Source organism: Oenanthe melanoleuca, chromosome 12 (assembly GCF_029582105.1).
Source record: "Oenanthe melanoleuca isolate GR-GAL-2019-014 chromosome 12, OMel1.0, whole genome shotgun sequence".
In the NCBI taxonomy this organism is placed as follows: Eukaryota; Metazoa; Chordata; class Aves; order Passeriformes; family Muscicapidae; genus Oenanthe; species Oenanthe melanoleuca.
The window spans coordinates 10,589,512-10,604,892 of NC_079346.1; the positions used below are offsets into that span (position 1 = coordinate 10,589,512).

Below are 15,381 nucleotides of genomic sequence, written 5' to 3' on the forward strand. Positions count from 1 at the left end.
GTACAGGGAACCTGAGTTGTTTATTTGCTAAAAAAATCTGCTCCAGGGTTCACTGTGTCAGCCTGCAGAGAGCTTTGCTGGTGTTGTCATTGCATGTTTTTTTATGTAAATGAAGACAGGATGCTGGCACAAAGGCTGGAAGGGAGGTCTAGAAAGCCCAGCTTTTCCTGGGGCTCTGTCTCATGCCAGGCTGTGCTCTGGCAGAGGTTTGCTTGCCTTTGGTCACAAACCTTCCTAAGGTACCACTTGTCCTCTGGCCCTGAACTGCCATCCCTTCCTCTCTGCCATTCTTGTCTCTGTGTTTTCTTAGAAGACAAGTGTTTTCCATGCTTGACATCTTGCCCTCTCATCAGCTCCCCCCAGGCCAAGTAGCTTTCTTTGCCAAGTTTCCTTTGGATAGCACATATCATATGCAATCTATCCAAACTCCTAATTGATCTCTTAGGAATTGTTTTTCATCTAAATTCCTGGAATGCTTCCATACACTGAAGAGTTTCCTTCAGAGAGAAGGGAAATTAATCCTGTGTCACTCCCTCCTGAGGAGTGGTGGCCATGGGAAGGCTGTTGTTTGGCTTGTGCCTGTTGGGAGGTGTGGGTTCTGCAGAGTTTGCTCACAATTGTGGCAGTTTTTCTTAATAAGGCAGCTGGAGAGCAGCAGGAAGGCAAGTGGCAGCTCCACATCAGCAGCTTCCCCATCTGAGGGAGAAAGAGAGCACCCCAGATGGATAAACTGGGAGAGCATGACCCTGTTTCTGTGTGCAAAGGAGACATGTGCTCATACATGGAGAGAAGAGCAAATGACTGACCAACCCCCCTCCCTTCTGAGAGGCTGGGTGAGCAGGAGTGGTTTTGGCAAGTGGTCAGGCTGCAGCATGTGTGTGGTCTCTGGTGGTGTGGTGGCACCTGCACAACCCTTCAGCTCCATCTCCCTTTTCCTGTGATGAAATTCTGCCCAAAGCTGGGCAGGGACAGTGGCAGTGGAGAGGTGTGAGTCCTGCTCACCCCTTGCAGCTCTGCAGTGGGTTGCAGCCCCACTTCTCCCTCCTCTGGTGCTCAACCAGCAGCAAATGGAAGTGAAGCACTGTGGGTTATATGCTGAGCTGATCTGAATTAAAATCCTTCACCCCTCACTGGAGCTGCAGCCTTTGCCTGCTCCCCATGCCTGAGCCTGGCCTGGATGGACCAGGAGCTCTTACAGCATCTGGGCACTGCCTGGGAGCTGAGAGCATCAAAGCCACTCCCCACTCACAGCTGGGGACAAAATGTAGGATTTAATCAGCAGTTGCTCCTGGTCACAGTGTAATTCCTGTTGGAATTTGGTTTAGTTCAGGACCAACATCATGTTTTAATGGGCTTCTAAAAGCATGGGAGCTAGATTTTGGAGCAGGCTGAGTTTGCCTGTTAGTGAGTATTCTCCACCAGTTTCACACTGTTGTTTAATCTGGGGTGTGGGAAGCACTTTGGAATGGTCACCAATGATGCCCTCAGACACGCTCTGTTCAGAAAACATAACTTTATTATTAGTTGCAATATACATTGTATTCCTTTAAGAATCCTAAACTTGTATATGATTTTTCCACTGAAAATACATGTGTATGTATATATGTTTTTATATATGTATATATATATATAATGTATTTTATTGAACTGGAACACAACAGAACAAGAGAGACAACCCCAGGAATAACTTGTAAAAGGAAACATGATCCCAATGGGCTTGTGCTGGCAGTGTGCTAAGGTGAGTGGTATAAAAAGGACAGGCTAAATAGAAAACATGATGGGTTAGGCAGTGGGAAATGGCCTCTCAGTGCTACAGGTGGTGATATATACAGTAGTTACACGTTGCTATTGCTCAGACACGAGTGCCACCTGTTCTCCACGGCAGAGCAGACTGGTGTGGCTCTGCACAGCAACATTCCTAAGGCTGGCTGTGCTCCCTGCAAGTGGTACCTGCCAGTTGGAAATAGGGTGTAATTACATTTCCCTCAGCAGCTGCTCTGCTCATTGCTAATCTGCTCAGCCAAGGAGGAATTCCTCCGGGGCTTGGTGAAACCCAACTGGGTCAGGATAAAGGAGCTTGCAGGCAGGGAAAGGGATCAGCAACAGCAGAGCTGAAATGTGCAGATCAGCGTCTCACCTGGCCCAGGCTGGTTTGTTCCTGGCTCCTTCCCTCTGCACTCATTTCCCCACCTGCTCAGCAGCCAGCCCAGGGTCTGTGGGGTCAGCACAGGCAGAGCCCAGCTTCTTTTGGACAGGTTTAATTGCCTCAGAAGGTAACTCTTCACAAAACTGGCTGAGGGTGGCAATACCTGCTGCTGTGCCATGGCTTTGGGGTCATTTGGCTTTTTCTTTTTTTTGTAGTTGTTCGTTGTAGGTTTTGTTTATTAACCTTTTTTTTTTCAAACACAGCCTCCCCCAGGCCATGTGCCACTGCTGAGCTTAGCTATAGACAGAAGGACAAGTCTTCCCCAGATCAATGTAATTTGTTTCCCTTTAGTTCTGTTCGGCTGCAGATGTTCCTTGGGTGAAAGGACACATTTTAGCAAAGGCACTGACAACGGACTTTCCTCTGCCTGGAGCCAGGTTGGAGGGAGCGAACGGGCTCTGACCTTTCTGCTGAAGGGTCACTTCCCTCTCCCCTCCTGCAAAGTGCTTGTCACTTTGGAAAGGATGTAAAGAATGTGGGCATTGATTTACTCCTCCTGACTTCCTCAAGAAAAGTGCTTTCAAAAATCCTATCCTTAAATCATCATCTTGCTACTACCCCCGCAACGTCTGTCACCTCTGGATCACACCCACTTGTTTCCCCTTCCAGCTGAAGAAGCAGGTGAGATTTATCACTGCTGTAATGTTTCTCTTCTTGCTGTCTTTCTCTAGCAGCATCTGGCCAGGAGGGAGCTTGCTCAGGCAGCAGAAGTTTCCTGAAGACAGGCTGCTGGAAGATGGAAAGCAGGTGACCTGCTCATTGCTCCTTCCCAGAGTGTCACCAGAGGTTCAGCGGGGGCTGCTGAGAACAGCCAATTGCACTGGAATAATATTTCAATAAAAAGCTGGCATTGCTGGGAGAGCTAGAGCTCATTCCTCTCTTTAGAGGCAAGAAAATACAAATGCCAAAGTGCCTGGATCAACCTGTATAAAAGAGCTTCCCTGACTCGGGCCCCTTAAGGCAACTACAAGGACACAACCTGCATCCGCACATCTTTCATTCATCCATGCAGCTGGGACTGAATGGGACTGAGCCCTGGTTCTGTTATTGCACTGAGGTCCCTTTCCTGAACCTTGCTAGAGCTGCTTCCAAAGGGAGGAGAGGTGGGTGACAGCCCTGGCTGCCAGAGCAGGGACCCAGCCCTGGGGGCAGCAGCTCAGGACACAGCTGTGCTTCTTGCTGCTGCCAGGGAAGGCAGTGAGGGCTGGTTTGTCACTGGGGGAGATGCCCCATCTCTCATAGTGCAACATTTGCATTCTCTTCTTGCAAGACCAGAGGGAGAGGTGCAGGTTAAACCCCTTCCCTTTGGATAGTGCCTCCTGCTGAGGGCCATCACGCTGGGTAAACTGGCCCACACAGCCACTGTCATCACTATGCAGCTTTTACTGTGTCAGTATAATGTCTCTGCTCTCATCCAGGGTCTAAACTCTTTCCTCTCACCCTGCTGCTAGCAGAGACTCAGGCAGCTCTAGAATTTGGCTTAGCTGCACCACAGGCTCCTCCACAGCCCTTGTACAGCAGGGTCTGGGGATGCCCAGCACAGCAAGGGAGAGGCTGGATGGATGGTCACATCTACACTCTGCCTTCAGCCCCAGGGCTGGTGAGGAGGAGACTGGCATGAGCTTGGACAGGATCTCTGCTCACACTGTGGGTCTCCTGCTAAACCAGTGGACCATGAGGACACCCACTGCTACTCCCCACCCACCAGATGCTCTGCACTTCTCTCTAGCATTATTTTCAGGACATTTTCCAACTGATGAAGGAAAACAACAGATTATGACTGTAAAGTTATGGTGAGAGGACCGGATCCTGGTAGGACAACACTGTTCCTTGCCAAGAGAAGGAATGATTAACTCCTTCTTTACTCTTCTCCCATTTCTTTCCCAGCTTCCAGCCACCTCTATATATATATAATATATTATATTACTATATTCTCTTATAACTTCGACTTTGCTTTTTCAGTTTCAGTAGCACAAGTGATTAATTCCAAAAGAAAAAATAAGGAGATTAAAAAACAAAACAAAACAAAAGGAACAAAGGAAGGAAAAAACCCTGTCCCTAGGAATATTTACAGAATAGTTCATCTTGCAGAGGAGATAGGGTTTGACATGGGGAAAAGCATGGAAATTGAATGTGCTAAGTGGGTTTGATTCCACATTCCTTCTCTCCCCTCTGGGATCCTGCTCAGATGATGAAAATCAAAGCACTGTTCAACATGCTTTCCCCGAGTGCAAACTCGCAGAGGATGTGCAGGGTGGTGGGGGAGGCATCTCTGTGCTCTCCCCTGGCCTGGTCTGCTTACAAAAGTACTATCCAAAGGGGTCTGATCTTGAAAATCAGCCTTTCACCTTCAGGGAGCTGTCAACTCCACCTTTAGCCTCTCCTCATCACCCAGCACCTTTGTTAGTGCTCTCCTCTCAAGGACCAGGGTTTTTAAGGTACTGGGTGGTGGGGACAAGGGATGCACCTGGCATCAAAACCATGAAGTGGAAGATACTGATTTCTTCTACATACCAATAGTTATTGCAGTATAAACACACCCCGGTCACCACAGTGAAAGCAGAGAAGGGGAAGCTGTGGAGAAAGTTTGGTGGGTGAGGGGCATCCCACAGCTATCAATTCTTCATATTAGGGCAGTGGCCATTTACATCAGCAAATAATGCCCCACCCTGTGCCTCTCCCCCCGCCCTCCCTTATGCTGTGTGTGGTAAAATATTCCAAGAATCCCTCCATGTTAGATCTTTTCCCAAGAGATTTCTAGTAAAAGCATCTATTCCCAGAAAACCCCAGTAAGAGCTGCAAATGCAACTGCTCTTAAGTATGGCTGGTTTCCCCAGCTGCTGAGACCTTCTGGCCAATCCATGTCAGTATTTCTGTGAAGACAGAGGTAGAGACCTCAGGCAGCTCTTTGTGGAGGGCATGATAGGCTTCCTCATACACCTGCAACCAGGGAGAAGTACAGATTAGCACAGAAAAAATAAATCTTCATGAACAAACAGCCTTCAGTCCCCTCTTGTCAACACCCACAGGTCCAACACGTCCTGCCCACAACTTGTCAGTTTTTTTCTGAGATGTACCAGGTTATGAAATCAAGGAGATGCCACTGGTGGTGCTGGCCCTCAACAGGCAGGAAGGTGTTGGCACTGCTGCCTGACATCTGTGGGTACCAGAGCACCCTGCTGCCCTTTGGGAATATAATGCATGTCCCAGCCCCATACATTTCTTGTTTCTTATCCCACTAAGGAGGAGGAAATACTTATCATGCCCTTGGAATGTAAAGGACAATGGGGGATGTTCCCATCATGCCTTGTGCAATTTTGCTCCTTTTATGCTCAGACTATCCAGTTATTTTTCTGATGACAAAAGCTTTCCCTTGGTCTCCCAGTTTCTCTTTCAGGTTTATTCATGTGCTAACAATTGGTTAATCAGCTGTGGTTCTCTTGAAATGAGCAGATGTGAAGTGGCTTTTGTTGTCCAGCATTTTGGAAAGACCTTCCTTACCTTTACACGCTGGGACATGATGTAAGGCTGGTGGCATTGTTCAGAGGAGATTTTGGGTCAACACTTTACCTGCTTCTGAGCCCTGCTCTACTTCTACACCAAGCTGTTTGCTGTCCCAGACTCCCTCCAGGCACAGAGCAGCACTGGGGCACTGCCCACCTTGCCCTGCCCCAGCCTGGCTGTAGCTGAAAGGACACCAGGGCTGGGCTTGGGCTGCCTCCTGTGGAAGGGGTTTCCCCTGCCCAGCCTCACCAACCCAGCAGCTCTCTTGGCCTCCAGCTCTCTGGAGGGCAGCAGGCTCCCCACCCTCACAGTCACTGGAGCTCAGGCCAGCACTGGCAGCACCATCTCCTAACAATCAAGAAAGCAAGATGACCTTGAGTGTTTTGTCCTGGCTCTGCACTGTATCCATCAGCAAATAGGAGCCCCTGATATCACAGAGCTTGTCAGAAGAGCCGTGGAGCACCAGGATGGGCAGGGTCAGCTTGGGCAGGGCTCGCTCGATCCTGGCAATGGCATTCATCAGCTGGATGACAAAGGACACCTTCATGCCACCGTGGTACACCAAGGGGTCAGATGTGTAGGACTCCATCTGGCAGGGAGAAAGAGGTAAATTCAGACTGGCAATGTTTCATGCACGTGAGGAGAAGCAGATCAGCCTGGCAGTGAAGAGCCATTCCCTGCTCTCCCAGGACATCTGGCCATCACACTCAAGGTCAGGCTCCTGTGCCTTACTAGCACTGCTCACACAACCTGACATGCTCTTTGCTGAATGTTTCTCTCTTACACCACTGGGAAATGTTCAAGCCAGAGCTCTTTGAAAGGAGCTCCTGCAGGAAACAACCAGTGTTGGACAAAGACCATTCCCACAGGGGCACCTGCCTGCTTCTTTCTCCTCTGCTGTGCCCTTCTGTCATTCCAGTGTGATATCTCCTCTACAGAGGGTTCTTCAGACTGTGTTATTTGAAAGCTGATGTTCTCCAAGCCATTATCCTCTCTGCTGAGGGCTCAAGTGTTCCTTTCCCTGTCTGGGGGTGGTGACCATGACCCATACCTACAGACAAGTGACAGAGGTGACTGCAAAGCCAAGGGCTCATCTCTGGATGCAGAGCATGACTGACAAGGCAGCAAATGATGGTGTTAGGTGGTAGGCAAAAAAAGTAGTCAACAACTTGCTCAGCCAGATTGTGAGGGAATAAAAATGCTCAAGAGCTGGTGCAGAAAGTTGCTAGGAAGGAGTAGTTACTGCAGCAGGCAAATCTACAGTAAATATTTGTATACTGTATGTGGAGACTGCCCACACAGACCCCACTATGGCAATATTTGCCAGAATGCTTTGACTATGGGCTGGTCTCTGGCACAGCCTCCCGTTTCTCCCAACCCTGGCAGATGTTTATAGCAATGATGGTTATTTATAGGTTAGCTGAAAACAGTCTCCTCCTCTCCTCACAGGCAGTGGGGTCTGCTCAAATTCTACCTTGAGGGCATTAACCTGAGGTCCTCTTGCTTCTGCCTGTGCCTGCCCTGAGGGGACCATGGGTGGGAGGTGACCCAACAGGCCACCCAAGGACATGCAGCACAGGCAGGGACTGGAGGACAGTATGGACAGAAAGGTTTTGGGGTGGATTCTGCCTCCAGTTCCCCATGAGATGAGATTCTCAGCATGGCAGAACAGTTCATGGTGGGGCTTTCCCATCTGGCTGGATTCACTTGCCAGAGGGTTTGAAGCCAGTTTCCCCTGTTGTCATCTCAAATGTGCTGGAGCACACAGCACTGGAAATGGAGGTGGCAGTGAGGCACCCTGGTGCTCACAAGTCTTTCTCCATCACTCTCTTCCTTCCAGTCCCCACCCTCTCCCACTGCTTGAATCATTGGTTCCTATCCCTGTGTGCAGCAAGAGAAAGATGTGGGGGGAAATTTGGGACTATCAGTGGCTGACACCATTCAGTCCCAGCCCATAGTACTGAGGATGGTCCAGGGAGGGACAGATGTACAGCTACTCCACTCTGTGCTGGTGCTGGACCAAAAAAATGCAGGTTGTCATAGAACTCACTTAGGGATCCTTGGAAGTGGTGGATGTTTCTAGGATTTGATTAAAGCCTTTGTTGTATTTTGGGCTCTGTGCAAGATTGTCTGTTCTGAAGTGAGGGGTAATTTTTGGCAGGGAGACAAAGATAATCATCACAGTTCATAACATTAGGATATTACACACAGTATCTCTCTTTCAAAGAAGTATGTGCTTGCTGAGGGTCTGGAAAACTGTTTGTAAGAGGCAGCTGCAAAGATGGGACTGTGGTTAAGACACTGAGACATGGTAAACACCCTCTGCTTCTGCTAATGGCCTTGGGAAGCAGAGACTGAGCAGCTCACAGAGCTTTTGGCTCTGCATGGACCATCCCAGAGCCCAACCAGCCTGTTGGTGCAGAAGGATGCTCTGTCTGCATCTTTCATCCCCTACACTCTTCAGCTGTACCTTCCCTGCTCTCCAAAGTCCTTCCTACAGGGCAAGAAGCAGCCTGTGTTTAGAAGAAATTGTTCCCTTGTCAATGTGCTCATGGAAGAGGTTCAGCTTTGACTTTCAGAACATGAAGCACCTGGTGTGGTGCAGCTCATCTCCTGTTGGCAGCTGGCTCTACCCTGATGTGCTCAGCCAAACAGGATGACTTTCATCAGCTTTTTGAGCAAAACCACTCTGTTGCATTGGCTACTTAGCAACTGGCTTCAGCCTCATTTGGACCTATGTCACAGTGCAGTGCTAAAGCAACACAGTTTTGAGATGGGTGGGTTTTATTATTTCTTAGTTTGGTGGGTTTGTTTGCTTGTTTAATTGAATGTAATAAATAAGAGATTTTGCAGGGGGGGAATTCAGGAGGGATGAGTGGATGGATTGACAGAAGGTCCCTTCCCATGGAGCAAAACAGTCCCCAGCCCCATAAATGATAGAAGAATGACCTAAAGTGTTTCTTTCTTTCTCTTGTTGTCTGAAAGAACAGAGATTTTTTAGCTACTGAGCAGCCAAAAAATATTTTTGTGTAGATGATGGCAGGAGAAAAAAAAAAGCCAAAACAACCCAAACCCAGTCCCAACCCAAAATGATCAGGACTGCAGGGGCAGTCAATGTTTCCCAGTCAGTGAATGAGAATCCTTGTCAGAGTCAATGCTCAGTGCATGGGGTGAGTGCCAAGCAGCAGCTCTCTGGGGGAGGAGGAAAGACAGGGAATGGGCTTTGTATTTTTCAGGCTACAATCTGCAAACCCTGCAAGCCCAATGCTGTTGTTGCTGCACCAAGCTCTGAGGCAGGGGGCAAGAGCAGAAGGTGATCCCAGGAGAGCCAGTGAATGCTTGCAGACACTGTCAGGAAAAGGCTCTCCAGGGTCTCTCACAACAGCTCTTTTTATCTTTATGTAATTCTGAGGCAGAAACAACCACAGGTTGCTGCATGGCATTGAGAGGTCTGCATCTCCTCTTGCAGCCTCAGCCTATGTGGACTTGGCAGGAGCAAGGCTTGAGTCAGGGGGGCCATTCCACTAAGTCAACAGCAGCTAACAGAGACTAGTGGGGTAAAGAGGCTCCTGCCACTGTGATGTCATTCCTCCTTGGAATAACAGGACTGGTTTTCAAGGTTGCTTCCTGCTCTCTTTTTTCTCTCTTGTGTTTGATACAGCAAACATCAAACAAGCATCTCTGTGTCATTCTGTATTTTGGTCCCCACACCCTGAAGACAGCCTTCTGGGAACACAAACTCATTAGGAACTCATTGGATGTTGTCACAAAAATATTTCTAGTGAATAGAAAGCTGGTCTGGCAGGAGCGTATGTGTAACATATAAATAATGGATGTTTCCAGCACATAGTGTGCTTTAAATATGAGCATCTTGAACCCAAAAGGAGGGTGGAGTGTGCTGGGAGGCACCAGAGGACCAAAATGCTGTCTTGTCTTCAATAAGTGCCTGGAGCCTCAAAACCTGGTGTTTGAAGGGGGTCAGGTAAGTGCCTTACATCACTGCCCACAGCTACTGTGTCAGCTGTGTGCTCAGGTACAGGTGAGAAGGCAGCAGAGCACACAGGGCATCTCATTTGGAAGGCATCTCCATTATGGGCAGGCTCTAATGAAGCAGAGCTGCACCTTTATCCACTGCAAGAGGCTCTCCCTTGCTCCATGGGAAGGAAAAGGGCAGAGGTAAAGCTCCAAGGAAGCTTTAGAGACTTGAAGCACCACAGAACAGATGAAGCAGCAGCAAATACGTGGTTAGAAAGACAACACAATGGCAATGATTATAAAGTATGTCCAGTGGTTGCTGTGGTGATTCCTAACATCACCACAACAAGGAAGTGCTCAGTCAATACTGTGTGCCAATTTCAGGAGCTCTCTGACACTTCCCTAAATGTATTATTATTCAGGATGTCCCTACATCATCACTTTTCTCCTATAAAGCTATCGAGTGCAGCAGTAGCATCTTCCAGCAGAGGATCCAGCTCTTGGAGGTGTATTTAAAACACCCTTAAATGCTTTAAATTTAAAACCCTCTTTAAATGCAGCTGCAGCAGAGTTCAGGTGTCACATAACAAATCAGGAGCAGGCAAAGACCCACATGTTGCAGACACACTCACTCTTCAGGTAGGGAATACAGCTCTCCAATTCCTCTCCTCCTCCAGAGCCCTGATTGCTTGTATCCTCTACATACAAATGTAGATGTGAAAACTTCCCTCTGTGTCATTTCAGTGAATTAATTGTCTAATTTAAACCCTTTCTCTGAATTATATGCAACAAGTTATGGCAGCTGAATGCAATTAAGAACAGGTTTCTACAGCTAGATTGGAGTCAGCCCTCTTCCCAAGCATTTATTTTGTGCAGCCTCATGTGGTACTTTGGAGCATATGTCACACGGTGCATCAGCAGATGTACATGATCTCACTCCAGTCCTGTCTTCTTTTCCTCAGCTCCTTGCATCTTTCCACCTCCAACACAGTGAAATCTTATGCTCTGTTCAAGGATAAGTGAACTAAAAGCCATTGGAACAAAAACCCCTCTGGCAGTGCCAAGAAACAACCCTGGGCCTCGAGGCTATTCTGGGAAACTCTCTGCTTTCCAGTTTTCTGAATAGGTGAGCCAAAGATGTGGGATATGCCAAGGCCAAATGCACTGCACTCACACAGATGCTGGCACTGTCTTTGCTCCTGATCCTTTCAGCTTCAATTCTAACGCTGGTCGAGCTGCCTCCCCTGAGAAAGGAAATTTATTAATTCCTAGTTAAGGTATGAACCATTGCACGAAAATGCAGGGAAAATGACAGCATCTGTCAGTGAGATGTGAGCTGGCATGGCAGCACAGGAACAAGTGACCACTTTGCACCAGCAAAGCTCTTGAGACACCCTTGCCATTTTCTATAATTCAAGAAAAAATGGTGCTTTCTGAAATGCACCAAGTTCTGGGTCTAGCCTAAGCACCTTCATTCACTCACAGTTCGTGGCTCTCTCACTCTTCCCACAGCAGTGAGAAGGAAAAACCCTCCTTAGGTGGGGCTGCAGCAGCTGCAATTACACCTGTTTCTGCAGTGACGGCATGAATGGGCTGACACAGTTATTACCAGGAGTGTGAATGGGGGACAAGTCCCAGGCTATTGTGGCACTACATAAACTCAACCCTGGACAGTTCCATGCACATTCACAGTGGTAAGGCTGGACCTGTGTTGTTGCAACAGCTGCTTCAATTGCAGCTCCTTAAAGCATTGTTCTTGGGTGTAGCATGCACTTATCATTTGTTTGGAAAGGCTGTAGCAGAGTCAGAGTGTGATCCAGGAGAACTTGTGACAAGTTCTTTGGTTCAAGCATGCTCTTTGTCTCTGCTTGAATGCATCTGGCACAATGTGAGCCTGCTTTGGAAGCAGGAAGACAAATCTCCAGGACCACAGGGTTTTGCATGGTTTCACCACAAAGAGCAGAGGTGGAAAGGTTGACTTTAGCAGTGTGTTTGCTATCTGAGCTGGGTTTTGCTGCTCTGATGAGTGGTGGTGGTGCAGCAGAGACAAAGACACAGCTCCCATGTGCTTCCCTCTGCACCTGCAGCTCTCTGCCATGTCTGGTACCAGAGCAGCTGCAGGTGCAAGGCACACCCCAGGAGGAGCAGTGGTTTCCCACAGCCTTCTGTGAGCAGTCAGTCCCACTGGCTTCAGAGACAACATGTCACCTTTCTGCACCAGCACAGACTCTGCCCTCCTGACATAGCAAAACACTTGTGGGTTATTCTAAAAGAAAAATGGCAGGTCTGGGACAAGATACCAGCTATGTAATGACTTAAAGTGGCATTAAGGTTCTCACCTCTTTCTTGTTCCGGGAAATTGCATTTGGATCTATTGATCCCAGTGATAGGTTTGGGAGCACAAAGTTGAGCACTTTCGCTGCAAAAACCTGTGGGAGAGGAAAGGAAGAAGTCAAAGAGCCAGTTAGAGGGAGAGAGGGAACACAGAGGCCCAAATGCTGAGCTGATGGAGTTAAATAGTTGAGAATTGTCAGCTAACTCTGGAGAAGGATCTGTCCTATATTTAAACCACTTCTCTTAACGAGGAAAGTGTTTGAACTGCTCCTGGGAGCAGGGAGTGGGTGTGCTAGACTGAAATGCCATCAGCTGTCTGTCCACATGCAGCAGCACAACTTCATTGTGCTGAGCCCTTTTCCTCATTCTTAAGTTAATTTCTGAAAGGCCTCAGTTCAGTACTTTCATAGGAAAAGGTCATTTCCAGCTCTTAGAGGGCTGGGTTCTGGTGCTGTCCTGCCCTTTCCTCGCTGCCACAGCTCTGATTTCAGGCTGCAGTGCATAAGTGATGATGGGTGCCATTTGCAGCAGTTGCCTAGGCTGCACTCATTTTGGTAAGTGTATTCTCCAGGGAACCTGTAAATAAACAACAGCCAAGTGTGCATGCATTGGCTAAGGGAATCCATTGCTCACACGTCTCCTGGGAACAGCACACAAAACCATTGAGCAGCCCAGGCTGGAAACTGCTGGTAGAAGAAAGGGTAACATCTTTCACTTCAATAGCACTACAAGCACTTTGATACCAGAGTTCTGCTCTGATCTGTGATAGCTTTGATAGCTGCCTTTAATTAAGTGATCACTGCTTAATCAGTAAATACACAGTTAGTGTTCACTGGTCTGGTTTGTGCCCTGTGGTGTTCACAGCTAACACCTGGAGCAGGCTGTCCCCTATGCCCTCTGTTTCTGCAGACACCTAATCATTTCTGAAGCACACCCTGGCACTTCAGATCACAGATGACACATGATAGATTAATTATGATATTAGAGGAATAGCACAAGGTTGAAGTCAAAGTCACAGAGGAGTGAAAAGCAATAAAGACTCACAGCAGGTTTGGGAACACATGTGTACCTGGGGTAGATATGAGTAAGAACCAGTGTCACTGTGCCTGTACACTGAGCCCTCACTGGCTATGACATTGTGTCAGCAAAATTAATTTTTACTGCACAACAATGCAGGTATGAGCTTATGATGATCCAAGAAGGAATGGGGTTTTCCTCATTTCATGTTAACTCAAGGCAGTGATGAGCTATGCACCTTCATGTATCCATGACAGGATTATGGACTCTGAACCTGGTGATTAACATCTCTGCTAAACTGGACAGAATAAAGGAATAAAGAAAAAAAGTTTTAATATAGTCCTTTCTTCCAGTTTGATTGCACCTTAGGAAAAGTCCTTTGCAGTGTTACTGGGTGCAGATTCAGCTGAAAGACAGTGAGCAACATGATGCCCACTCAGGCTAGAAAGCAATAGATCAGCAAGGGGTGAAATGGAAAACACAAAAGGTAAAGAGAGAATATTGTGTAGTGAGTCCTTAAACAATAGCCTGAGGGTCAGTACAGGATTAAACATCAGGGAGTATTTCCTAAGGGGCTGTCCTGCCCACCTGATTTCAAGGCATTCAAGAGCAGAAATGTAGTGGAGATGCTCTTTTACCCCTGCTCTGCCCTTTGCCAGAGTATGTGACTCCTGTCTCTGCAGCCTTTGAAACTGCAAAGATTCAGAGCTGAATTTTGTCCAGGTCAGTTGAGAAGAAAAGGGGGAAGGCAGCAAGATCCCTCTCACTATACTGGATTTGCAACTGGATGTTTCCATCAGAAGCACAGGACACAGGATTTGTAGGGCACTGGTGAAATTGTGCTTCTGCAGAGAGCAGCATTTGATCTTCCTGCAAACATGCTGTGCTCCTGCTGCTGCCAGGGCTGGCTCAGCCAGGGAAGGGATTTCTGAGAGGGTCTGAAGGACCCATGTGTCATCCAGCTCACTGTTATTGCTGTCTGGAGCCCTGGTTTGTTCAGGCCAAGGTAAATTCTTGCTCAGCTGGAAACCTCCCCAGCCAAGGGATGAATGCAGTAGTCCTTGGGAAATGGCCCAGGGCTGAGAAGTCCTACCAGTTCCAAGGGAAAACTAAGGCTTTGTTCCTCAGAAACACAATCACCATGAAATGTTTTGTGACTCTCAGAGGAAGAAAACCACACAGCTTTATGGGAAAATGCGGCTTGTGCAGGAATGCCCTGCTTGTTTTCAACCCTTCCTCTTGCAAATACCTTTTCAACTCCTGAAATGAATTTAAACTGAGTGTGACAGAGCAGAGTTATTTCAGGAATAATTAATTTTTTATCAGTTTTGAGATGTAGAAATAGATTTGAAAGAGAAAGAAACTGACTGTGCTCTTGTAATACTGCATGTGAGAGACCTTCTAGGAAAGAGACCATATAAACAGCTCCAAAATACTTCAGTTAGAGAATAGGATTTCCTACCTAAATGATGCATCATGGCATTTATTTCTTACACAGAAATAAAGCAACATGTGGTACAGATCTGCAAGAAACCAGACTATAGTAATGCTAGTTCCCACAGAACTGGTGAGTCCTTGTTTCAGAAAGGGTTTAGCAAAAGGTAAAGCTATAGCAATCTTTATTCTCTTTGATTAGAGACAAAAGGATAACAGTCTCTCTCATATCCAGACTGTTTATTATTTTTTTCTTAATAGTTATTCTTTTTTGCTTTCCCAAGTAAGGAAAAGCTGGGGCACTGGTGATCATGGGACACTTATGCCAGATGTAGCCTCACCCACGAAGAATCAGTAACCAGCCTCCTAAAACCAGACTTTGGTACTCTGACTCCTATTTAAATAAGTTGACTTCTACTGGATGACTTCAGGATTCACTTCTGCTCTTAAATTCAGGTAGGACTATGAGAAAGTGCTGAGAAGGAAAATCTTGACTGGCATCCAGGTGGTTCAGATCTCAGCAGGGTCCTGCATCTTAAGGCTAGAGGTCTTAATGCATTTTCTTCAGTGGAAAAGAGGTGATTAGAAAGCACCCTTTGGTGCTTGTAAGGATTTGTGAGTTCCATAGATGGCTCTGGCTACAGCAGAAAGTGGGACAGGATTATACTGAAAGCTGAGGCAATCTGTCTCCTTCCTCACAGAAGAAAAAAAAAAAAAAAAAGGAGAAATAGCTTAGAAGTAAATTAAAACAAGAAGCGAGCCCTAGGAGAAATTTCTAAGGAGAAAGGATAAAGGATGGAGTCCTGTGGGAGTGAGAGGTTCTGTCCTTCCTGCTGGTTCAGCTGCTCCTTCCCTTTGCTTCCAGCTTCTTTTAGGATTTTGTTTATTCTTTTAAAAATGTAAAAAGGAGA

The 15,381-nt window shown here is 47.2% G+C and overlaps 1 protein-coding gene across 4 annotated transcripts in view; it reads right to left on the minus strand.

Moving 5' to 3' along the window:
• Positions 1–1,498: 1,498 nt before the first annotated feature.
• Positions 1,499–15,381, minus strand: part of MGLL (monoglyceride lipase) — a 101,548-nt gene continuing 87,665 nt past the window's right edge. For all 4 annotated transcript variants that reach the window (XM_056501138.1, XM_056501140.1, XM_056501137.1 and 1 more), the window contains 3 exons: positions 12,025–12,114; positions 6,084–6,299; positions 1,499–5,146 (listed from right to left, as the gene is read on the minus strand). In XM_056501138.1, coding sequence (XP_056357113.1) covers positions 5,021–5,146; positions 6,084–6,299; positions 12,025–12,114 — 432 coding nt within the window. In that variant the 3' untranslated portion in view covers positions 1,499–5,020. The remainder of the gene's footprint in view (positions 5,147–6,083; positions 6,300–12,024; positions 12,115–15,381) is intronic.